This window comes from Malus sylvestris, chromosome 5 (assembly GCF_916048215.2).
Source record: "Malus sylvestris chromosome 5, drMalSylv7.2, whole genome shotgun sequence".
In the NCBI taxonomy this organism is placed as follows: Eukaryota; Viridiplantae; Streptophyta; class Magnoliopsida; order Rosales; family Rosaceae; genus Malus; species Malus sylvestris.
The window spans coordinates 21,500,388-21,524,754 of record NC_062264.1 but is presented as its reverse complement, the minus strand read 5'-3'; the positions used below and the strand labels follow the sequence as shown (position 1 = coordinate 21,524,754).

At 38.3% G+C, this 24,367-nt stretch overlaps 2 protein-coding genes across 10 annotated transcripts in view; one reads left to right on the top strand and one right to left on the bottom strand.

Moving 5' to 3' along the window:
- LOC126621730 (serine/threonine-protein kinase TOR-like) overlaps positions 1 to 9,345 on the top strand; it is a 39,705-nt gene extending 30,360 nt beyond the window's left edge. For 2 of the 6 annotated variants that reach the window (XM_050290305.1, XM_050290304.1), the window contains exons 54-56: positions 8,169 to 8,342; positions 8,419 to 8,684; positions 9,080 to 9,345. In XM_050290305.1, the coding sequence (XP_050146262.1) occupies positions 8,169 to 8,342; positions 8,419 to 8,684; positions 9,080 to 9,098 (459 nt within the window). In that variant the 3' untranslated portion in view covers positions 9,099 to 9,345. Of the gene's footprint in view, positions 1 to 1,777; positions 1,854 to 2,030; positions 2,405 to 2,500; positions 2,796 to 8,168; positions 8,343 to 8,418; positions 8,685 to 9,079 lie in introns of those variants that run through there. The other 4 variants (XR_007623178.1, XR_007623177.1, XR_007623176.1 and 1 more) reach the window with 4 other exon arrangements.
- Positions 9,346 to 9,390: 45 nt separating this feature from the next.
- LOC126621731 (inositol-tetrakisphosphate 1-kinase 3-like) lies at positions 9,391 to 13,891 on the bottom strand. 4 transcript variants are annotated; one of them, XM_050290308.1, is made up of 10 exons: positions 13,493 to 13,891; positions 12,087 to 12,168; positions 11,800 to 11,832; positions 11,204 to 11,324; positions 11,013 to 11,105; positions 10,558 to 10,677; positions 10,285 to 10,461; positions 10,053 to 10,108; positions 9,898 to 9,982; positions 9,391 to 9,808 (listed from the first exon to the last, which is right to left on the bottom strand). In XM_050290308.1, the coding sequence occupies exons 1-10, from the start codon at positions 13,684 to 13,686 to the stop codon at positions 9,717 to 9,719; spliced, it is 1,053 nt and encodes a 350-aa protein (XP_050146265.1). In that variant the 5' UTR covers positions 13,687 to 13,891; the 3' UTR covers positions 9,391 to 9,716. The 4 variants fall into 4 exon arrangements, with proteins under 4 accessions (XP_050146265.1, XP_050146267.1, XP_050146266.1 ...); XM_050290310.1 differs by having other exon boundaries at positions 12,399 to 13,635; XM_050290309.1 differs by lacking the exon at positions 11,800 to 11,832 and having other exon boundaries at positions 13,493 to 13,890.
- Between the last annotated feature and the right edge of the window lie 10,476 nt (positions 13,892 to 24,367).

Here is a 24,367-nt window from a genome sequence, read left to right as displayed (position 1 = left end):
TTATGATTGCGCACTTTTGTCTTCCGACGTTCCATCTCCTGCTCAATCCATTCCGCCATTTGTTCTACATCACCTTCTTCCTTCTTCCTTCTCCTTCTCCTTCTTCTTCCTCCTTCGTCCTTCTCCTTCCTCCTTCTTCCTTCCTCTTCTTCTTCTTCTTCTTCCTCCGAATCTGGGTTGCAGATTCGGTTTTTTTTTTTTCTTCTTTCTTCTTCTTCTTCCCTCCGACTGCAACTTTTTTTTTTTCCTTCCTCCTTCCCTCTGACTGCAACTTTTTTTTTTCCTTCCTCCTGCTTCCTTCTTCCTTCGACTGCAATTTTTTTTTTCTTCTTTCTTCTTCTTCCTTCCTTCTTCCTCCTCTTTCTCCTTCTTCCTTCTTCCTTCTTCCTTCTTCTTCATCTTCCTCAAAAAAATAAAAACCTTCATCTTCCCCAGATTCGTCGGAAGAAGAAGAAGAAGGAAGAAGGAGAAGAAGGAGAAGAAGGGGAAGGAAGAAGGATGAAGGAAGACGGGGAAGGAGGAAGAAAAAAAAATAGAACAAAAGTTGCAATCGGAGGAAGAAGAAGAAGGAAGAAGAAGAAGAAGAAGAAGAAGAAGGAGAAGAAGAAGAAGGAGAAGGAGAAGGAGGAAGAAAAAAAAAAGAAAAAAAGTTGCAGTCGGAGGAAGAAGAAGAAGAAGAAGGAAGAAGGAAGAAGAAAGAAGAAGAAAAAAAAAATTCCCTAGATTCGGAGGAAGAAGAAGAAGGAGAAGGTGAAGGAAGAAGAAGGAAGAAGAAGGGGAAGGAAGGAGGAAGGAGGAGGAAGAAAAAAAAAAAAGTTGCATTCAGAGGAAGAAGAAGAAGGAAGAAGAAAGAAGAAACAACAACAACAACAACAACAAAGCCTTTTCCCACTAAGTGGGGTCGGCTATATGAATCCTAGAACGCCATTGCGCTCGGTTTTGTATCATGTCCTCCGTTAGATCCAAGTACTCAAGTCTTTTCTTAGGGTCTCTTCCAAAGTTTTCCTAGGTCTTCCTCTACCCCTTCGGCCCTGAACCTCTGTCCCGTAGTCACATTTTTGAACCGGAGCGTCAGTAGGCCTTCTTTGCACATGTCCAAACCACCGGAACCGATTTTCTCTCATATTTCCTTCAATTTTGGCTACTCCTACTTTACCTCGGATATCCTCATTCCCAATCTTATCCTTTCTCGTGTGCCCATACATCCCACGAAGCATCCTCATCTCCGCTACACCCATTTTGTGTGCGTGTTGATGCTTCACCGCCCAACATTCTGTGCCATACAACATCGCTGGCCTTATTGCCGTCCTATAAAATTTTCCCTTGAGCTTCAGTGGCCTACGACGGTCACACAACACGCCGGGTGCACTCTTACACTTCATCCATCCAGCTTGTATTTTATGGTTGAGATCTCCATCTAATTCTCCGTTCTCTTGCAAGATAGATCCTAGGTAGCGAAAACGGTCACTTTTTGTGATCTTCTCTAGATTGTTCCGGTCATTAGTGTGGATAAGTATATAAATGGATAGAGATAGGAAAGCAAACACAAGATGTACGTGGTTCACCCAGATTGGCTACGTCCACGGAATAGAGGAGTTCTCATTAATTGTGAAGGGTTTACACAAGTACATAGGTTCAACCTCTCATTTAGTGAGTACAAGTGAATGATTTAGTACAAATGACATTAGGAAATATTGTGGGAGAATGATCTCGTAACCACGAAACTTCTAAGTACCGGAGTGTGGTATCGTCTTGACTTGTCTTATCTGTCTCATAGGTAGATGTGGCATCTTCTCTGGAAGTACTCTTCCTCCATCCAGGGGTGGTATCTGTAACTGGTGGAGATGCACAAGGTAACGTATCAATTTCACTTGAAGCTTACTTGTAGTTTCAGGCTTGGTCAAACGCGATACAAACCATGTAGTAGGAGTCCCCCAAGTCGTCGGGCTAGGGGATCTGCTGAAAGAGGTGACAGACAAGGTAAGCAATCAGAGCTCCGGCTGATTGTTCATATTCTCCCTATCTTGCAGGCAGCATGAAGGATAAAGAGAAGAAAAATGAGAAGAAATGATATGGGATACTTTTGCTTTTGAAGAAGTAACTTTCCACAGGCTTATTCTTAAACCGGGCTGGAGGGTTTTCTGGTTTCCTCCAGAGTATAAGGCTGACTGAAGAATTTGAGGGTCAAAACAAGTCCATCAAATCTAGAGTACGTTCGACCTTGCTGATATGGGATACTTTTGCTTTTGACAGAGTAGTGGATGTATCGGCACGTGTGCTGTTACGCTTGTCTCCACATGCTTCCTTGTATCCTTCTCACTTGCCCTATCTGTTCCTCAGGCAGATGCGGTATCTTCCCTGGAAGCATAAGATGTTGAAGATGAGTACTCGAGAGCAATGCCAGGTAAGTAATCAGGTAAGGGGTTCCAGGCAGTCAGTTCCTGGCTGGAAGCTTGATTCCAAGTGCTGACTGATTGCTCTCTTTCTCCTTGTCTTGCAGGTAAGAACAAGGCCAAAGGAAAAGACAGGGAAAAAACATGATATGGGATACTCTTGCTTTTAACCCTGATGATATGAGATATTCTTGCTCTAGTATAGCTTGTTTACAGAGGTATTATCGGGGGGAAAGAAAGCTGAATATTTCGAAAGGCTTCGTTGGGAGTGCCCTCTCAAATAAGAGAAAGGGTTGAGCATTTTTGCAGGTCTGCCTGTCCGTTAGGGATGAAGGTCAACATATATAGGAGTCTCCCTAACATCAAGTAATAATGCTATTCCTTTACCCTGCTTGGTCATAACACGGTAGTGGGAGCTGCCAGCTTCACATGTTTTAACTTTGTCAGAGCACTTTGAAAAAGTGGTCTGTGGTATCTGGAAAGCTGATGTTGCGTGTGAAGATTACAGACAAGCTTTATCCAAGGAGATCCAGCTCTTGAAGTTGGGAAAGTGGTGCCTCTTCGGTTTTCGAACAAGCAATCCTGTCGGGAATCTGGCTCTCGAGATTCGGAGAATGATGCCTCTTCGATTTTTGAGAAAGCAATCCTGCTGGGGGTCTGGCTCTCGAGATTCGGAGAGCGGTGTCTCTTCGATTTTTGAGAAAGTAATCATGTTGGGAGTCTGGCTCTCGAGATTTGGAGGGCGGTGCCTCTTCGATTTTGGAGCAAGCAATCTTGTTGGGAGTGTTTTCTCGAATGTGAGTAAAGGTTGGGCATGTTTGCTAGTCTACCTTGCCACGAAGCACAGAGGTTGACACACAGGGACTTTCCAATTATCCAGCAGTGGTACTGTTCCTTTACCCTCTCTTCGATTTTTGAGAAAGTAATCATGTTGGGAGTCTGGCTCTCGAGATTCGGAGGGCGGTGCCTCTTCGATTTTGGAGCAAGCAATCTTGTTGGGAGTGTTTTCTCGAATGTGAGTAAAGGTTGGGCATGTTTGCTAGTCTACCTTGCCACGAAGCACAAAGGTTGACACACATGGACTTTCTAATTATCCAGCAGTGGTACTGTTCCTTTACTCTCTCTTCGATTTTTGAGAAAGTAATCATGTTGGGAGTCTGGCTCTCAAGATTCGGAGGGCGGTGCTTCTTCAATTTTGGGGCAAGCAATCATGTTGGGAGTGTTTTCTCGAATGTGAGTAAAGGTTGGGCATGTTTGCTAGTCTACCTTGCCACGAAGCACAGAGGTTGACACACCGGGACTTTCCAATTATCCAGCAGTGGTATTGTTCCTTTACCCTTGTGGATAATAATATGGTAGCTAGACCTTCAAAATTTATGTGTCTAAACTTTGTTAGTGTTGTTTCTTTGCAATTCTTTTACCCTTCTTGGTCAAAGCGATGTAGCGGGAGCTGCAAGCTTCACGTGTCTCAACTTTGTCAAAGAACTTTGGCAAAGTTATCTGTGGTACCCATGAGTTACTGTTGTGTGTGGGAAGTGGGTGATTGAACAGTACGATTCATGTGCTTTCTACTTCGCCAGAAATCTTCGACAGAATGCCCATAATTTCCGCAAAGCTGAGTGTGCGTGTGACAGGTGCTGACAAGGCTGGAAAAGTAGGTGCCTCTTCGATTTCTGAGATCGGCCCTCGTGGTCTCTGAGCAGCCCAGCTTTTGAGAAAGCAAACGCCTCTTCGATTTCTGAGATCGACCCTCGTGGTCTCTGAGCAGCCCAGCTTTTGAGAAAGCAAACGCCTCTTCGATTTCTGAGCAGGCGCCTCTTCGATTTTTGAAGCTTCGTCGAGTGCAGATTTTTATAGGGGCTGACATTAAGTTCCAAAGCACACTTGAATATCCACCAGTAGAAGCTCCATTCTTGCACTTCTAAGATCTTGATTTGTCCGACCTCTTCTCTCTTCAACACCTTTGAAAATGTTTGGCCCCTCCGACCGTCGTTTTGACTTGAACCTTGTTGAAGAGGCAGCCCCGCCTTCTCCAGACAACATATGGCGCCCATCCTTCGTCTCCCCTACTGGTCCTCTTACCGTTGGGGATTCCGTGATGAAGAATGATATGACCGCTGCGGTAGTGGCCAGGAATCTTCTCACTCCCAAAGATAACAGACTACTTTCCAAACGGTCTGATGAGTTAGCTGTTAAGGATTCTCTGGCTCTCAGTGTTCAGTGTGCAGGTTCTGTCTAATATGGCCCAACGCCTATTTGCTCGAACCTGCCAAGTTGAATCATTGGCGGCTGAAGTGATGAGTCTCAAACAGGAGATTAGAGGGCTCAAGCATGAGAATAAACAGTTGCACCGGCTCGCACGTGACTATGCTACAAACATGAAGAAGAAGCTTGACCAGATGAAGGAATCTGATGGTCAGGTTTTACTTGATCATCAGAGATTTGTGGGTTTGTTCCAAAGGCATTTATTGCCTTCGTCTTCTGGGGCTGTACCGCGTAATGAAGCTCCAAATGATCAACCTCTGATGCCTCCTCCTTCTAGGGTTTTGTCCAGTACTGAGGCTCCAAATGATCCCCCTCTGGTGCCTTCTCTTTCTGGGGCTCTACCGACTGCTGAGACTTCTCCTAAGCAACCTTTGTGAAGGCTCCCTCTTGTTTGTTTATTTTGACTCAAGTATATGTACATATTTGTAACTTATCGGGGATATCAATAAATAAACTTTCCTTCATTTCAACGTATTGTGTTAAATGCACCAAAGCCTTCTTCGCTAAGTTCTTTGAATTTTCTTTTGTTGAAGCTTGTATGTTGAAGCTTTGTGAGTGGAGCATGTAGGTTGAGGTAGTGTTCCCTTAATTTCCCGAGTGAGGAAAACTTCTCGGTTGGAGACTTGAAAAATCCAAGTCACTGAGTGGGATCGGCTATATGAATCTTAGAACGCCATTGTGTTCTGTCCTGTGTCATGTCCTCCGTTAGATCCAAGTACTCTAAGTCTTTTCTTAGGGTCTCTTCCAAAGTTTTCCTAGGTCTTCCTCTACCCCTTCGGCCCTGAACCTCTGTCCCATAGTCGCATCTTCTAATCGGAACGTCAGTAGGCCTTCTTTGCACATGTCCAAACCACCGTAACCGATTTTCTCTCATCTTTCCTTCAATTTCGGCTACTCCTACTTTACCCCGGATATCCTCATTCCTAATCTTATCCTTTCTCGTGTGCCCACACATCCAACGAAGCATCCTCATCTCCGCTACACCCATTTTGTGTACGTGTTGATGCTTCACCGCCCAACATTCTGTGCCATACAGCATCGCCGGCCTTATTGCCGTCCTATTAAATTTTCCCTTGAGCTTCAGTGGCATACGGCGGTCACACAACACGCCGGATGCACTCTTCCACTTCATCCATCCAGCTTGTATTCTATGGTTGAGATCTCCATCTAATTCTCCGTTCTTTTGCAAGATAGATCCTAGGTAACAAAAACGGTCGCTCTTTGGTATTTCTTGATCTCCGATCCTCACCCCTAACTCGTTTTGGCCTCCATTTGCACTGAACTTGCGCTCCATATATTCTGTCTTTGATCGGCTTAGGCGAAGACCTTTAGATTCCAACACTTCTCTCCAAAGGTTAAGCTTTGCATTTACCCCTTCCTGAGTTTCATCTATCAACACTATATCGTCTGCGAAAAGCATACACCAAGGAATATCATCTTGAATATGTCCTGTTAACTCATCCATTACCAACGCAAAAAGGTAAGGACTTAAGGATGAGCCTTGATGTAATCCTACAGTTATGGGAAAGCTTTCGGTTTGTCCTTCATGAGTTCTTACGGCAGTCTTTGCTCCTTCATACATATCCTGTATAGCTTGGATATATGCTACTCGTACTCCTTTCTTCTCTAAAATCCTCCAAAGAATGTCTCTTGGGACCCTATCATACGCTTTTTCCAAATCTATAAAGACCATGTGTAAATCCTTTTTCCCATTTCTATATCTTTCCATCAATCTTCGTAAGAGATAGATTGCCTCCATGGTTGAGCGCCCTGGCATGAACCCGAATTGGTTGTCCGAAACCCGTGTCTCTTGCCTCAATCTATGCTCAATGACTCTCTCCAAGAGCTTCATTGTATGACTCATTAGCTTAATACCCCTATAGTTCATGCAATTTTGTACATCGCCCTTATTCTTGTAGATAGGCACCAAAGTGCTCATTCGCCACTCATTTGGCATCTTCTTCGTTTTCAAAATCCTATTGAAAAGGTCAGTGAGCCATGTTATACCTGTCTCTCCCAAAACTTTCCACACTTCGATTGGTATATCGTCTGGGCCTACTGCTTTTCTATGCTTCATCTTCTTCAAAGCTACAACCACTTCTTCCTTCCGGATTCTACAATAAAAAGAGTAGTTTCTACACTCTTTTGAGTTACTCAACTCCCCTAAAGAAGCACTCCTTTCATGTCCTTCATTGAAAAGATTATGAAAATAACCTTTCCATCTGTCTTTAACCGCGTTCTTTGTAGCAAGAATCTTTCCATCCTCATCCTTGATGCACCTCACTTGGTTTAGGTCCCTTGTCTTCTTTTCCCTTGCTCTAGCTAGTTTATAGATATCCAACTCTCCTTCTTTGGTATCTAGTGGCTTATACATATCGTCATAAGCCGCTAACTTAGCTTCTCTCACAGCTTTCTTCGCCTCTTGCTTCGTTTTTCTATACCTTTCACCATTTTCATCGGTCCTATCCTTGTATAAGGCTTTACAACATTCCTTCTTAGCCTTCACCTTTGTTTGTACCTCCTCATTCCACCACCAAGATTCCTTTTGGTGTGGGGCAAAGCCCTTGGACTCTCCTAATACCTCTTTTGCTACTTTTCGGATACAACTAGCCATGGAATCCCACATTTGGTTAGCTTCCCCCTCTCTATCCCACACACACTGGGTGATTACTTTCTCTTTGAAAATGACTTGTTTTTCTTCTTTTAGATTCCACCATCTAGTCCTTGGGCACTTCCAAGTCTTGTTCTTTTTTCTCACTCTTTTGATATGTACATCCATCACCAACAAGCGATGTTGATTAGCCACGCTCTCTCCTGGTATAACTTTGCAATCCTTACAAGTTATACGATCCCCTTTCCTCATTAGAAGAAAATCTATTTGTGTTTTTGACGACCCACTCTTGTAGGTGATCAAGAAAAAAAAAATGTGGATGACACGTGGTGCCTAGTCATTGTCGACATGGGCGCCACGTCACAATTAACGGTAGATTTAACAGTTTGACTAACGGATATATGAGATTGTTCCAAAATTTACACTTTAGGTATGAATCTGAGACGAAAAAAACTTGATGTACTAAATGTTGAAAACCACGAAACATGAGGGTAGTAAACAGTCTTTTACCCATTATTTTATTAGGATTTAGGATACATTCATTCTGAAGTATTTCACTCAGCACCAAGCCGACTATGATAACAATGGGGCATTTTCTGAATAAACCTGCAAGGAGAATTGATCAAAGAGTTGTATGAACTATTATTTACAGCAACATAGGTGATAACATCCTGGTCAAGATATCAGTACATAGCTAGGCCTTTGTATTATGCCATTGAAAAGCATCTATTCGCAGCAAGCAATAGTCATCTAAAATTTCAAAGTAATGGGGTGGACTTGTGGGTGGGTGTGGTTTTGTTGATACTGTTGATGGTGCCCTATTGAATGAACAACACTAAATTCATTCTCCTTTAAATCCTTGAGTAAGGAAGCTAATTCTTAAGTTTACCTGTGTTCAGGCCTTTGTCCATGATCCTCTCATTAATTGGCGTCTCTTCAACTTCAATGAAGTTCCCCAAATGTCAATGCTTGGAAATAGTAATGTTACTCCTGTTGCGGGTGCTGAAGAACCCGCTCAAAATAGAGAGCTTCGCCAACCTCAACGAGGTGCTCGTGAAAGGGAACTTCTTGAGGTATTCCAGAAATTCATCCTAAGATGCTTCAAAATTATGTTCTTGGTTATGCTCATTTATTTGGTTTTCCATGTAGGCTGTCAATCAATTGGGTGATGCTAATGAGGTCTTGAATGAGCTTGCTGTGGTTGTCATGGCTCGGATGAAGAGTAAACTTACTGGACGTGATTTTTCTGCCAGTTCCTCTGTATCTTCCAGCTCTATTCAACATGCAATTGACCACAGCACGCTGATTTCTGGAGACAGTAGAGAAGTTGACCATGGTTTATCTGTTAAGCAGCAAGTTCAAAAGTTGATTATCCAAGCATCATCTAGTGAAAATTTATGCCAAAATTATGTCGGGTAAGATGTTTGAAAATTTTCCTCTTCTATCTCCAGTTTCTTTAAACCTAGTTTAGAATAATTAAACTCGTGTGCATGTGCACTCATTCGGTCCTTGCCCGACATGAGTGGAGGTTTGACATATGAAGTCTATTGATTCGTGACAACCTATGATTGGTTTTGTTCGGGATCTCGGTGCCCAAATTCTCATCCGACACACACCAGTTTGGTGGGATCAGAGCCACTTAATACCGACATTCTTATATTGTTCACCTCGCCAAGTAATTGTCGGGTGAATGGCTATATTATTATGGAGCGGGAACAAGTCATGCTGAGTTTTTTTATCTGTTCTGTATACCGAGTTAGAATGTGCGTTTGTCTAACAACGGCTGTTGTGCTTATTGTGCTTCTTTCAGGTGGTGTCCGTTTTGGTAAGCAGCGGCGGACTGTACATAATGTGTATATGTATATATTGTTTGTACGTATTTGTGGGCCACAGCGTGACCTTGTAAGGAGTATGCTTTGTATTCTTGTAGAATATGTGCCATGCCAACCAATGGTATTGTATAAAGTAGGTGGAAGCTATACGCGAAATAAATCTCTTCCTATGTAGTTTGTGTACGTAATACTTTCGCCTCCACTGTTGGTTAAAATAAAACGGTGGGTGACCATGATTTTCTTAGACTCTAGAGTCCAGGATAATGGCACTCTCTCAGGTGGTGTCCGGTTTGAACAACTTTTAGATGATCTGAGATATTCCGACTAACATACAAAAAAAGTACAAGCAAAATATACTCGGGAGCAGTTTCTATCAAAATTCATGTAAAGATTGAGCCAAAAACTTAACCTAGAGACAGAGAAGTGGGAGTGGGAAAGAGATGACGACGTAGCTTCTCTTAGTCGTCTGTTATTGAATTTGCTTTATAACACAGTTCCGTCAGAGGCGGCGGTGTCACCACTCAACAGGTCGGACCCTTTACGAGAAATGCCCGACTCCGAGGAGGCGTGCATCTGCCTGCAAGAAACATCATATACAGTGGGTACTTGCAGTGGTTACGTAGCGGGTATTCTCTTATGCTTGCTTTGCACAAGGCCTAGTAGGAAATCTGTAAACATGTGCTCGTAGTCTGGCATTTTGCCGTAACCTGTAATTCGTTCAAAACATTTCAATACACACCACGGAAACTTTGCAGTTGTCAACATAGAGTAGATTAAGTGAACAAACTGTACTTACCTGGAAAGTAGTTGATGTCAATGACATAAAAAACATCCTTTGTCCCATGCTCTCGGATCATATCGACATTGAATAGCCTAAGGCCCTAGAGCAATAGCATAGTATTAGCCAAACTTGAGAGAGAGAGAGAGAGAGAGAGAGAGAGAGAGAGATACCAGTCGTTGGCGGAGCTCCCTCGCAAGGTTCTCTAACAAAGGTCGTTGAGGAAGTTCTGCAGCAATAATGCCATTTTAAATCAGGGGTCCAAGGAACAATAAGGTAGTTTTAGTAAGCTGTCATTGAAACAGCATTTACAAACAGCACGAAAAGTCATAAAAGTTTGAAGAAAGTAGGGACAAAGCTTTATTCATAACAACCAGTATATTAAACATTGTTAACGGATGTTACCAGCAACACCAGGGTCCAGGTCTGCATCATCTGCTGAAGCTGCAGCACATGAAACCCTTGGGAAACGGAACACACCAGCAAGCTTTTCTAGTTCACGTTTAGTGATATTGGGAAGAGAGAAACGCCTTACCACCTTTATGGCTTCCCCGACGATATAAACTTTAAAGAGAACACCACCTACAATGCGGCAAACAGGAGGCAGAAAAAGTATAATTAGAACCACAACGTGGTTGAACAAAGAAATAGTATCAAGTACCAGTTACCACATTATACCATGATTTACAAACTCCTGCAAGACTAAGGGAGGTTCGAGTTCTGAGAGGGAGCATTGGTCGTAAGCAAGAAATAGTTCATGTGACTTCGCAATACCATCCACAAGCAGCGGTTTGACAACTAAATACAAAATAAACAGAGGTCAATAGTTGAAGTATAGAAGTCACGATTCATCAGTCTACAATAGCTGACAACAAAGCTCCCCTACCCAATTGTTCAAAGAAGCCTGCTTCCAGCCAATCAGTATGGCTATACATAACATTCTACCAAGATAACCTTAGCCATGGAAATCCAGAGGATCTCCAGGCCATATCAAGAATCCTTGTGCCACCAATCACGTGGGTATGTAGATGTCATAATCCATTTCATTCAGAGGAGGAAACAGTGTCCTAACACTAAAAGAAAAACCAGTGCTCCTGAAAACACACACAAAAAGACAGATAAAGTAACTGTACCCAGCGGCAATTTTAGCCCAGCTTTATCAACTTCATTCGGAATAGATGATGGATCTTTAGTGACAATCAACTGCTTTGGAACACCAACCTTGCCTATAGAAACCAAAACGAAAACTGGTTAGAAACTCTAACCACAACTTTTCCTGTATACTATCCACAGTTTTCATAAAGAGTAAAGGAGGAAAAAATACCATGGCAGTCAGACAAGTTCAGATCAGCCACTTCCTGAAGCATGGACTGGCGGTTGTATAGATTTTTTACTGAATTTGGGGGATCAAGAACTGTTACTTCTGGATGTTTTTGTCTGTAATCCTACAGAAGGACAGATGGGGAAAGTAAGGACACAACAATACTCAATAAATAAACTGCACTTCAGTTACCAAACCATGAAACCATGTTGAGTAAACATAAGTGACAGACGATTAAATTCCCAGGACTTTGCCCAGGGGGTTTAATCAATGGGGAAGATGAGATTGACTTTTCATAAATCAAGGATAGACCAAAAGAAAACTAAGGTATTGGTATGTTGTACTTGGTCCCGAGGATCTACAAATTCTATTCAAAACCTGCATTTTAATTGACAATGGAGCTTCTAGTCTCCAACTCACTGGATTCATAACATCTTTTTAAACCATCTCACAGACTTAATACTCCAGCATAACACAAAGCAACCCTTTATATCATGCATAAGTACTTACAGCAAAAAATGCAGCACCACAAATTCATTTCCAATACAATAAAAGGGGAAGAAAGTCAAGAAAGCATCTTGAAGTTTGTATGGACAAACCTCAATAACCTCGGACCACTCTTTTCCCGACAACTGGAAGGAACAAAGTTTTGTCAGATATATATATATATATATATGTATTTAATATGGTATATGCGATATACTTGTCAATCTACAATGAACAAACTAATTAGTAAAACAAAAGGGGAGGGGATATTGAATGGCATGATCAGTGATTCAAATCATACAACCCGAGGCAGCCTTTAATTAGAAACAAAAGCTTTTAAAATAGGAAAAACTGTCACAAGTGAGAACAAAAGGGTCTAAAAGAACATATGAGCACTTACCTTATGCAAAACAACATCAAAGGGTCCTTGATCTGAAAGTGGCTTGTTTACATCAATTGCAATGAAGAAAATCCCCTTATTCCTGCACCCCAGAAACGTTTTACTAAATCGAGTGTCCAAACAGTTGCTCCAGTTTTAAAGCTTGGGTTTAGCGGTGTAAACATTATAATAATGACAAAATAACTAAACCCAACAAACGGAAGAGCCATTTAAAAGATGTGAAAGGGCAGGAGGCATCAAGAAAATTCATTCAACTATGATGCCACAATTATGAGTAAAAACTCAAACTCTTCAAAATAATTTAATACGTACCCGAAGAATGTAGGTAATACTTTTTTTTTTGCAATCCTATACTTTATACAAGGTTTGAAAAAATACAATTATGGCTGCCGACTCGTCAAGAGTCTGGCTTTCGAGCACAATTAACAATCTGCAATGACAAACCTGTTTAATGTCCATCTCATCTGACACACAAACAGGTAAGTAGTAAATAAAAATAAAAAAACCCTACTTTTATTGATAGTAATTACAGTATTTTCCAAATATATATTGTACCCCTGTAACTGTTTTATTTTTTATTTACATCGATCATATTCGAAAGAAATAACCTCATGTCATCTTAACCTAATGCCATCAATCATACAAATTGCAGGTTTAGCTAAAGCTTCATTCAAATCATTCAACCACTAATGTAAAGGCACCTAAAAGAAGGGGTAAATAGTCCACCCCACTTAGTCCAAATTCATCTATGCAATTACATAGAGGATGAAGGACAAGATTGTAAATAAGTACTCAAAGTAGGACAGAAGTGGGAAAATCGTTGCTGTTTTTATGAATTTTGGAAAACAGAAGCAAGCACCAAGAATTGACTTCGGCTTCCTCTCAACCCCAAAAGGGTATATGTGATGGAATATTCCCCTATTTAAAATTTGTCTCAGTGAAAGACACCAAACAGCAAGATTCCAGATACCCACTACAGAAGAAGATTGGATGGAAAAGCCAAGCAAAACACACTTTGCCCTTGATCAATATTGCCAAAGCTTAAAACAATATAGACAAAAACATCCATATCCCCCTGCAACAACAAAAAAATGGCACTTTCTTTTTCCTTTGTTTCTTCTTTTATGCTCATAAAGTCAAGATATACAAACTGAAACTAGAAAACAAGAGATACCCATATAAGGAAACTACAAAATAAAAACTCACAAAGCTTCAAAATTTCAAAATTTCACATACATACAAATATATACATGCATATTATATATATATATATATATATATGTGTGTGTGTGTGTGTGTGTGTGTGTACATAATAAGAATGTGTGTGTGTGTGTGTGTACATAATAAGAATGTGTGTGTGTGTGTGTGCAAATGGTGAAAAGATTTGTGGGTATTATACAACATACCGAGCCAACCCAACGAATTTGGGCTGCAAGAAGCTCTTCTTCTTTTTGGAGGTCAAGGCGTACCCGACGACGAGCTTCGGCGGCTGAGAAATCCCAACGCTGACGATCGAATGCAATTCTCTCTCGTTTTCTCCACTCTCCTCCTCTGCTGCTCTCCCGCCGTTGCACGAAAGAACCTCGCCGTTCAGCCTCATTTCCGCACCAAATCAAAATCCGAAAGAACCCCAATTCAGGAATCAATTCCCGCGCTTCAAATTCTCAACCTTCGTCCAGAAACGAAAATCCAAATCCGTATCCGGAAGAGGGATGGATAGATATAGATAGATTGGAGTGAGGAACAATTGGTTCGCTTGTCCCTGTCTTACACCAAGCTGTTTCTCTTTGTACAAATAGAATGAGCGTCTGTATGCGACTATATATAGATACGCGAATGGCGCGTCGTGTGAGGTGGATCCTACTGCAGAGATTAATTTACGAACGGATCAGATACTCCACGCGGCGCGTGCGAAAGTGGGGTTGTTGGGATGATGTTCGTGTTACAGTGAGAGTAAAATGAGGGAGGAAAGGGCGGAGGAAGGGTGGATATTGCGAGGGAATATTCAATTTGTAGGCGACACACGAGAGAGAGATACGACCAAGGAAGAAAATATCGGTGATATCGGAAATATCGGTAGTCCGAAAACACGGAAATATCGATGGAAATATCGGTAAAATATCGATATCGATAAAAATTACATGGAAACCACGGAAATTGTAAGAAAAACTTGGAAATTTTTATTGAAACTTTGCAGGATGTTTATTTAGTCAATTATCTATTAGTTTATCACAAAAAATTGGAAGGAAATGCATTGCATGATGGATTTAACTGATTTAAGTTGATTATATAGCAAGCTGGCAAACATTGTAAGTGTAGAAAATATGTAGTAATTAATAAAATAAGTTTAAACACACCATAATCATTTATATATAATGAATTAGTACAATATTTTACACTTTATACATTGTATGGTAAGATACATGAGTGACTTAGCATCACATAGAATGAACGTGGTGAGTAGTTCAAAAGTAGATACTTGAAAAGAAATTAATCAAATTTTAGTATGATGTAATTATTTGGACTTGATTTAAAATAGAAATTAATCATATATAATATATGTAACTGAAAAAAAAAATAATCAAATTTTAATATGATGTAATTATTTGGATTTGATTTAAAATAGAAATTTATCATATATAATATATGTAACTGAAAAAAAAATAATCAAATTTTAATATGATGTAATTATTTGGACTTGATTTAAAATAGAAATTTATCATATAGAATATATGTAACTGAAAAAAAAATTAATCAAATTTTAATATGATGTAATTATTTGGACTTGATTTCTCTTTATACATATATTCTTCTTCCTATTTTCTAGTATTTCAGTTTAGTAAGTAATTTTAAATTTCGGAGACGAAATTCTTTTAAGAGGGGTAGATTGTTACACCCACCCCCAATTTAAATTGTATTTTCATTTATCTTACTTTTAAAATTATTTTTAGATCTTAATAGGTGTGCCCAGGGCCCACCTTGCTTTTGTGTCACCGTCTCTCTTTTCTCTCAGATCTCTCTTTTCCCTCACTCTCTCATCTCTACCGTGCTCTCTCTCTGCACTCTCTGCACTCTCTCCTTCTCCCCGTGAACCAACCCACACGCCACACCCTCACTTTCACACCACTTAAACGGCGACACCCCCTCATCGCTCTCTGCACTCTCTCCTTCTCCCCGTGAACAACCCTCATTCTCCCTCTTCGCCCTCTCTGCACTCTCTGCACTCTCTGCACTCTCTGCACTCTCTGCACTCTCTCCTTCTCCCCGTGAACAACCCACACCCTCACTTCCACACCACATCAACGGCGACACCACCTCATCGCCATCTCCGTCTCTACGTCTCTGTCTCTGCCTCGGTCTCTCCGTCTCCGTCTCTCCCTCGGTCTCTCCGTCTCCATCTCTGCCTCGGTCTCTCCGTCTCCGTCTCTGCCTCGGTCTCTCCGTCTCCGTCTCTGCCTCGGTCTCTCCGTCTCCGTCTCTCCCTCGGTCTCTCCGTCTTCGTCTCTCCCGCGATCTGGATCCTTCTTCTTCGATCTGGTTTCTGGATCCTTCTTCTTCGATCGGGTTTCTGGATCCATCTTCTTCGATCTCTCTTCTCCCAAACACACACACACACAGAGATCGCCGTTGATCGTGGCTCAGGCGAAGTCAGAGGTGCGCCGCGGAGCAAGGATCGTTCGTATTCCGCTTCGTCAGGTGAGATTCCATGAAACCCTAAACCCTAATCTCTCCGACTTCACCTTGCCTTGAATCGTTTGTATATTTGTGAAATCTGATGTATATTTGTGAAATTAATGTTAAGATTTGTGTTTTTGCAAGGTTTTTGGGACGAAACCGGCCCGGGAATCGCCCCACGGTCTCCGGCGTTCTTCTCCGACGTCGCCTCGGATTCCGATTCCACCGTCCATGGATATTTCGCCGATAATTTCCAAATATCGCGATATTATCGATATTATCGATAATATCGCGATATTTGGCCGAAAACCCCACGGAAACCAGTTAAAATATCGCCGACCGAAAAAATCGATATTATCGGCGAAATATCGCCGATAATATCGATATTTAAATCTGTGGATACGACTGATGACTGACTGCCTTTATGGACTATAATTTCTTTATTTTATTAATTTTTAATTAGTTTAATTATTTATTATAATTAATATTGAGTTGACCGATGCAATTATCCTACTTTTTTCTTCTTTTCAATCAAGAAAGGTGAACAGATTACTGATTAAACTTTAAATATTCTTTATTAAATTTTAATTAGTTTAATAATTTATTTTATAAAATAATAAAATAATAATTTAATTTGACTATTGGTTGGAGAACAAAACTTTAAAAATATCAAAGTGCCAATAAGTTGTCAAAATTTAAATTTTTTATTCAAAATTTGACATTTTCTTTGGAGATGGTCTAATTTTTTTAATTTTTTATCAAGATCATTTAGTTTTTATTCACATTATTATTTTAATAAAAAAATATTTACATGTCAGCATATTTAAATTTTATAACTAAAACTTATTTGTGACAGCCCGTCCCCGATTTTAAGAGTTTTTAAAGTTTTAATAAAGAATTTTACGAAAATGCCCTTTGAGGCACGCACATTATTCGAGGTTAATCATTGTGTCGTGCCAACTAAGATTTGTTTTCTTGACATATCATCGTAGTACTCGTCACTACAGAAGCGTGGGCGCAGACAGTTCGTTATTTGGAGTTATAACGAAAAAGATTTTAAAGTTTGAAGTTTGGGCATTTTATGAATTTTATTATTAAAATTTGGATGGCCCAGATTAAAGGAAATCTGAAATGGATGGCTTGGATGTAAGGGAAGGAAAATAAAAATAAAAAGATGTTGAAAGGTTTGTGTGTGTGTGTGTATGTGAAGAAAAAGAAGAAGAAAAGAAAGAAAGAGGAAGGCATCGGGGAAAAGAAAAGAAAAAAAAAAAAAAAAAAAAAAAAAAGAGGAGAGAAGGGCAAAGCTGCCCAATCGGAACAGGAGAGAGGGACGAGTTGGGCCAACCAGAAAGAAGAGAAAGTGGAGGACCAATCAGAGGGAGAAGAAAGGAGGGAAAGGAGGGAGAGTGATGAACGGGGGAAAAGGAGGAAACGGGTCATCCTTGACCCGTGCGACCCATGCCTTCAAACCGGCGGTTTCTCGCCTTTTTTGTTCAATTTTCCGACGAATTGGATCAAGGTACCACTCCCAATCAACACCTAGGTCTTCCCTCTTCATGTTTCACCCCAAAAATCATGAAATTTGATGGTGGTTTGGTGAAGAACGCACTCGTGGGTGCCGCGACTTTCGTGTTCAAATTCTTCAAATCTTGAAATGTTTTCTTTCAATTACTAACACCATTAGCATTCCCTTAGGACCTGGCACAAAGCCCAAGCTTTGGTTGGGACGGCGGAGTTGATTTGAAGGTCGAATTGAAAACACCCAATTCTAGGGTTCTTCACGGTTTTGGTGGAATTGGAGAATTTCTAGGACAAATTGGCCTTGGCCAGAGGTATAAAGTTTGCTCTACTCTTTGAGATCTTCATTTCTGTAATTTTTGAGAATTTTTGGAAATAGTTGGATTTTCCGGCAAGCCGGGGTGACCAACCGCCACCTGTGGCGGCCCGTGCAGCGGCGCGTGGCCATTGGCCCGCCAATGTCATTCTTAGCATGTGTTTAAGATTCTAGGTTCAGTTTTGATAATTGATTGACGTAAATTGAGTAATTGAACCTAAGTTCGTTTCGATTCATGGTTAGGCCAAAAGGTGAATCGACGATCCAACCGTCGGATCGTCACTAAACTTTGATACGTTGTAATACGTAATATTTGAGGATTATAGGAACTTATGGATTGGGAATCCGATTTACGGATCTTCTGGAATTGGAGTTGTAAGTACATAAAATAGAATGTTAACTATCATTCGGTTTTGACAATTGACGGAGATCCGACCGTTGGATGGTAAGGAAATTTTAGGATGTTGTTCTAGAGATATATTGTGGACCTCTGGAAGTTATGGATTGGAAATCTGAGTTGCAGATCTTCCGGATCGAACAACGTAGTGACGTGTTTTATATAAGTTATATATTCTATCGATATGATTCTGAGGTTTGATTTGATGATTGTTCTAGGCGCCGATCGTTATGACGCCTTGATGTGTTGTGTTAGGGAGTTGTAGGGCAAACTCCAGGTGAGTGGGCAGTATTTTCTGTATTTACCTATATACTATCGATTTTCCCAGAAATTGAATTTAAATGAAAGTATGTTTTAAAATGTCATGCATGCATATTATGAAATATATGAATTGATAATTGATGCATATATATGTGTGTGTGTGTGTGTGTGTGTGTGTGTGTGTGTGTGTGTGTGTGTGTGTGTGAATTGGTGTTGTGGACGCACATGTGAGTATCAGGTGAGTTTTATGTTATTCATGTGAATCATTGATAATGTGAATTGTGTTGAGAGCTCATAACCTGCACCTCTGGTGTTAGTGCTTATATTATTCACCTCGCACCGCACGCTCACCTTGGATCCAAGTAGGTGCATGTCGTACAGACCATGAGAGGGTTCCGACATGTCGTACAGACCATAGAGTGGTTCCGACTGTAGGTGATTTTAGATTATTATACAGCTGTTGATGAGAGAAGCACTAGAGCGTATTATTACACCATTCTTATCGTACAGACTACTTCAGGTAGTTCCGATTTATGTGCAGAGTAGCGCCGTACAGGTCACCGTGGTGACTCCGGTTGGTTTGGATATTGAGCTATATAATTAACCGTACATGACCAATTGTAGGGTCTCCGGTTGATTCCTTATTTCACCTGTTATATTGATGCATCTTTATTATGTTTTGATGCATAGCATGGCATATTTTCTCAAAAAGTGTTAAAGACTTGTGATTTGAGTTTTGAGATTATATATGGTTATTTATATACTATTTTCTGGGAAAGTATACAAGTTTTACAGCAAGGGGTTAGAAATGTTTTAAATGAAATGTTTTCGAAAAACTTTGTTTTACTAACCCACTCAACTTTGTTTTGCGCCCTTCCAGGTTCAAGATAGCAGAGCTTTGGGTGGCCACGAGGAATCCAACGGTGTTTTGACAGAATTCACAAAAGTAGGATTCACCCTCGGGTGTTATATCTTAGTAATGGTATCTTTAAAGCTTCTGAACTGTGTAAATGGTTACGTCACTCTCATGTGACAGCCAGCATGCCCTCCTTTGGGACGGGGTGTGTCATTATTTAATTATTTTTAAATAGATCCAGTTAGAAACGTTACAAATGATCTATTTATATTTTTTACTGATTTTTTTATCATACTTTCTATTTTTAATTTATACCCATTCTTTTTTAATTTATAAGCATTTTTCTAATACGTACTATTTTTTTTAATTTGTACTTATTTATTTAAATTTTTGTATGCCCACATTTTTAAACTTTTATTTTTACCTGTAATTTTTTTAATCTTTTATTTGTATGCATAATTTATTTATAATGTACCTATTTTTATAAAGAAAATGAAAACTTTGTTGTATATATATATATATATATATATATGTATGTAAAATGTACCAATTTTTATGCAAAATGTACATATTTTGTCAATGTAAACTTATTCACTTTTTATTTTATTTTTAAGTACCCCACCATTTTATAAAAAAAAATACCTTTTTAGTTTAAAACTTACCAATATCTAAAAATAAAACATTTTATCTCGAAGAAACAAATAATCAGATCAAATTTCACGCAATTCAAATTTGAGGGGAAAAAAAATTAAAAATCCCTAGTTGGTATTACTCTTTGCATGATTTAGGAATTATTTAATAATTTTTGTTATTAAACTTCTTTTTACTGAAATTTAACATTTTGTCTTCAATCAAACTATTCTAAAGTTTCAATCTAAGATTTTAGACAATCAAGAACTATCCATATCTTCTTAAAAACTAGAGCAATACCCTCATAAAAATATGCGACCTAGAACCATCTAAGATTTTAATTATACACGACCTAATTACCATTACGGAACATAAATTTACAAATAAAATGCACGACATCAATACTCCTATCAAAATTTAGAATATGATTTGCTACTTAGCACTACGATTTGGTGATATTCCTTTTCACTTGTAAGCGAGAGGTCTTAGATTGGATTCTCGCTAAAGACGAATTTGAACCATATTATTGTCAGCTCATTATGAGGTTTAGCCTACTCCCCTAATTCCTTAGTATAAATAACATCGTTTGTTTAAAAAAAATTTAGAATATAATTTTTTTTGGGTTTGGGTTTGTCACGGAAAACTAGTATTATATGTTTGGAACAACTTAATACGATTTTAAATGTCCAATGGATAGAAAGCTATTCATGATGACCAATGACCATTGATTAAATAGATTCATATTTAAATGTTTGGAAAATTTGGATTCATATTTAAATGTCAGTTGCCTTACTTTAATTGAAAAAAATACAATATTTTAATTTTAGGGAAAAAAAAATATAAATTGCTTGTATGCTTTTTGCATTTCTTCACTTTAACCGTTGAATCCATGAGACTTTAACCACAAAATTCTAAAAGACGCTAGACACTAGTCGGGCGGCAAGCTGGGGCCTAGCACCTAGGCAGACTAGGTGGACTATGCGGATTTAAGTAAATTTATTGTATTTTGTGTAAATAAGTGTCTGTTTATACTCAAAATATATATAATTTCATCATAAACTAGAAAATAGAATGACATATATATTATGAAGTATAGGAATATAATGAAAACATGGGGAGCAAACATATAATATGTGTTTATTTAAATGTTCAATTAGTCTCTTACAATTTATTGTAAACAATAAAATGTAAAAAGAAAGTTATTTATTTTCTATATAAGTGAGTCGCAACCTAGATAGGTGTCTGGGCGGGCTAGGCAGGTGCCTAGACAGTTTAGGCAGGCGCCTCAGTAGGTCTAGCTGCCCTTTCTTAATTTTCAAATGTTTATACATTAATCGAGACAATGGTCAGCCACTTAGCGTCTAGACGGGACCTAGGTGGTGCCAAGGGCGGAGGGACCATAGGACCACAGTAGTCCTAGGCCCACCCTGCTTTTGTTTATAAAAAAAATTAGTACTACTTTATTTATTTATTTATTATTTTTATCACTTTTCCATAACTTTTTCACTTAAACCATTCCAATTTCCTAGACAAAAGATCTGGCCTTCTTTAAATAATTTAAGGATATTTATGTAATCTAGTCTAACCCTAAAGCCTACCTATTCCAACTTCCAACACTTCTATTCCTTTTCCCAATACTAAAAATTAGCATTTTATTATTCTCTAAGTTTCTAGCCGACTGCAGTCTGCCAATCTGGGTTAGGGTTGATATCTATGTATTGGTTTTCGATCAGTCTTCAATTTCCATGATCCTCAAAGGCATGAACTTCGAATCTCCAAAGTTGTCATTTTCAATTTTTTTTTTTTTTTTTTTTTTTTTGCAATTTGCTAATTCATATATGTTGTCATCTACAATTGTAAATTAATTTAACAAATAATATTTTTATTTTGCAGATTAAAGAATTCCATTATTCCATCATTCCATCAAAGAAAAGACATTGAAGTTTAGGTAATTGGTCAACAACCCAAAGTATGTATTTTACTCTCAGCTCCTCTTACAATTTTTTGTTTATAAATTATGATTAAATTGATGTCTTGCCATTTCTCTTAACTATTGCCTAATTTGTTTTAGTTTGTAAAATTAGCATATATATATATATATTTACATACTATGCAACGGTTTCAAAATATGAAAACTCGTTGAGGACAATTATTTTAATTATTGGGAATATGTAATATTATCAATGCTATGTTATTTTGAATTTTGGTACTTTTCATATATATACTATGATGTTTTGGTTACCAGTTTTGTAACTACTATTGATTTAATATTTTTTTAATATTGTGAGAGGCCCCTCCTAACCGAAATCCTGGCTTCGCCATTGGATGGTGCTAGGCGGAGATTTTTAGAACAGTGTTTAACCATATGTTATGTTGTATACATTTTGCTCTTTAACGGTTGAATCTTCATCTTTAGCGTAAAATGATAAACTTTCTCGTTTAGAAAGTACTTAAACATGTGTTTGAACATTAGTGTGTTGTGCATCTCATGCAATTATTGCTTAAGAAGTTGACAAAAAGTAGAAGAAAAATGAAAGCAAGAAAGAGTGTGTGTATTCAATTTTTGGTTTTTTAAGAAGTATTGTTAAATTAATCATGATTTTTCCAACTTGAGTTTATGGGTATGTTCTAGCGCTAACAGTAAGAGTAGTCAATATTTCCCTAAACTTTTAGCAAACAAACTTTACTCTTATATTATATTAACTTTATTTTAAATGGTCGAGAGAGCCTTCATGATATATATGGTAGAGATTTACTCTTATATTATATTAACTTTATTTTAAAGGGAACTTTAACGAAAAGCATCCGGTACTGTTCACTTTAACGAAAAACGACATTTTTACACTAAAAAGTCAATCCTGGTACTATTCACTTTACTCTTTATTTTGTCCTTATCATTAAAACTTAAAGTTTTCAAGTCATTTTCATTAGTTTTCCTTGGTTGTGGTTGGAGAGAGCTTTCGTGATATATATGATATAGATACATATACTATATATATATATATATATATATATAAGTAATATCGTATTTCACTTAGCATGTACATTGAGCGAGAAATGTGTTTCAATCAGCAAGAGATATTCAAACTTAAAACCTCTTATAATGTAGCCGCTTGTCGATCCTCTACTTCACCATGGAAATTATTGTATACATTTCTGAGTGTGTCGACTTTATTATTGTTGGAACCTACTTGGTTACTTTGCATGCATGGGAAGGTCATAACTATTGCATTGGCCTTTGAAGGTATGAACTATCATATTTCATTAACAAAAGGCTTTACGGAAGGAGGAATATACTCTTTGCAAAATATGCAGATGATATGCTCGGAGTTGGGCATACTTATCTTAATCCCAAACAATGAGCCGTTGAGCATCATTCATTTTCATCTTTTTCCTGTTTGTTTTTCCCATTTAACGAATCGACAATAGTGAAAAATTTATTAGTGATTGTTAGACATGCAATGGCAGAGTCATGAATTATTTGATGGGTGGGCTAAGCTAAAATTATTACTAGAAATCAAATGCTCCAATTTTTTTGTTGCCTACCTAAAGTTATATAATAGTAAACCTAAAAGTAATAATTTGAAGTAAGAAATTTAAACTCTACATAAATCAAGTTTCAACTAGACTTAACGAAGAAAATATTTAAAGTTGCAATTGCAATAGAATGAAAACATATATCATCAATCTTGTTCATAACAACTTAATAAATAAATAAATAAAATACCTATTCAAGTTGTGCCCTTTGATCCTTAATGGAATTAAAATCTTTTGTTATATTATATCATTTGAATCAACATTTTCGGCAAGCTCTTTTTCAATGTAGACAACCATTGAATCTGTTAGAAATTCACTCTCCATCTTGTTGCGAAGTCTTGTTTTAATAAGATTCATGGCTGAAAAAACTTGCTCAATAGTTACTATAGAAACGGGAAAAATCAATACAAGGTGAATTAACCTATCAATCAAATGGTACCTTCAGACCTCTTTGTTTCAACTAATCTCCGACATAATTAAGAAGTCGTAGACACTTTTTGAAACACAAGATGATGTGGTACGTCTGATACATAGATTTTCAACTCACACCTCAACATATGGTAGCTCTTTATGAGAAAAATCTTGGGGATAAAATTTCTGTACAAGCTTGCAAATGTATCAATGTTAAATGCCTTCGAAGCATCTCTTGGTTCTGAAGCTGAACTGAAATAAGAAGTTCCATTGCCTCCTCATTAAACCTACTATTTAGCTCCATCAACTGAAAATCTACTATATTATTGAAGATATCAATGCAATAATGACGCTCATATGTAATATGATCTGTTTGCTAACAAGAACGACCAGTTCCTATTTTGTATTGAGCATTAATATCAAGCATATCAACCTCATGTTTTCTTACATAATGAATTCACTTTATCAATAATGGTAGCCAAGCATCTAATCGCAACTTCCAAAAGAAAATCGTTTGTAGTAGTAACTAGATTCATAGCATTCACAATGTTTTGTGACTTATTTTGTAGTTCACGACAAAGGAACCTGCAATAGACTAAAGATAAAAATAAATTTAAAAAAATTGATTGCATTGTAAGTATCGATAGCTTCCCCACGTAAAGAGTTTGTAGTAAATCTGT

What these genes read in the sequence shown, in the direction of transcription:
- LOC126621731 (XM_050290308.1), bottom strand. Translation starts at nt 13,686, where the DNA reads ATGAGGCTGAACGGCGAGGTTCTTTCGTGCAACGGCGGGAGAGCAGCA. An exon ending in GAACTTGTCTGACTGCCATG is followed by an intron (nt 11,106 to 11,203) that starts GTATTTTTTCCT and finishes TGGTTTCTATAG; the next exon opens with GCAAGGTTGGTGTTCCAAAG. An exon ending in TGACATCAACTACTTTCCAG is followed by an intron (nt 9,809 to 9,897) that starts GTAAGTACAGTT and finishes AACGAATTACAG; the next exon opens with GTTACGGCAAAATGCCAGAC.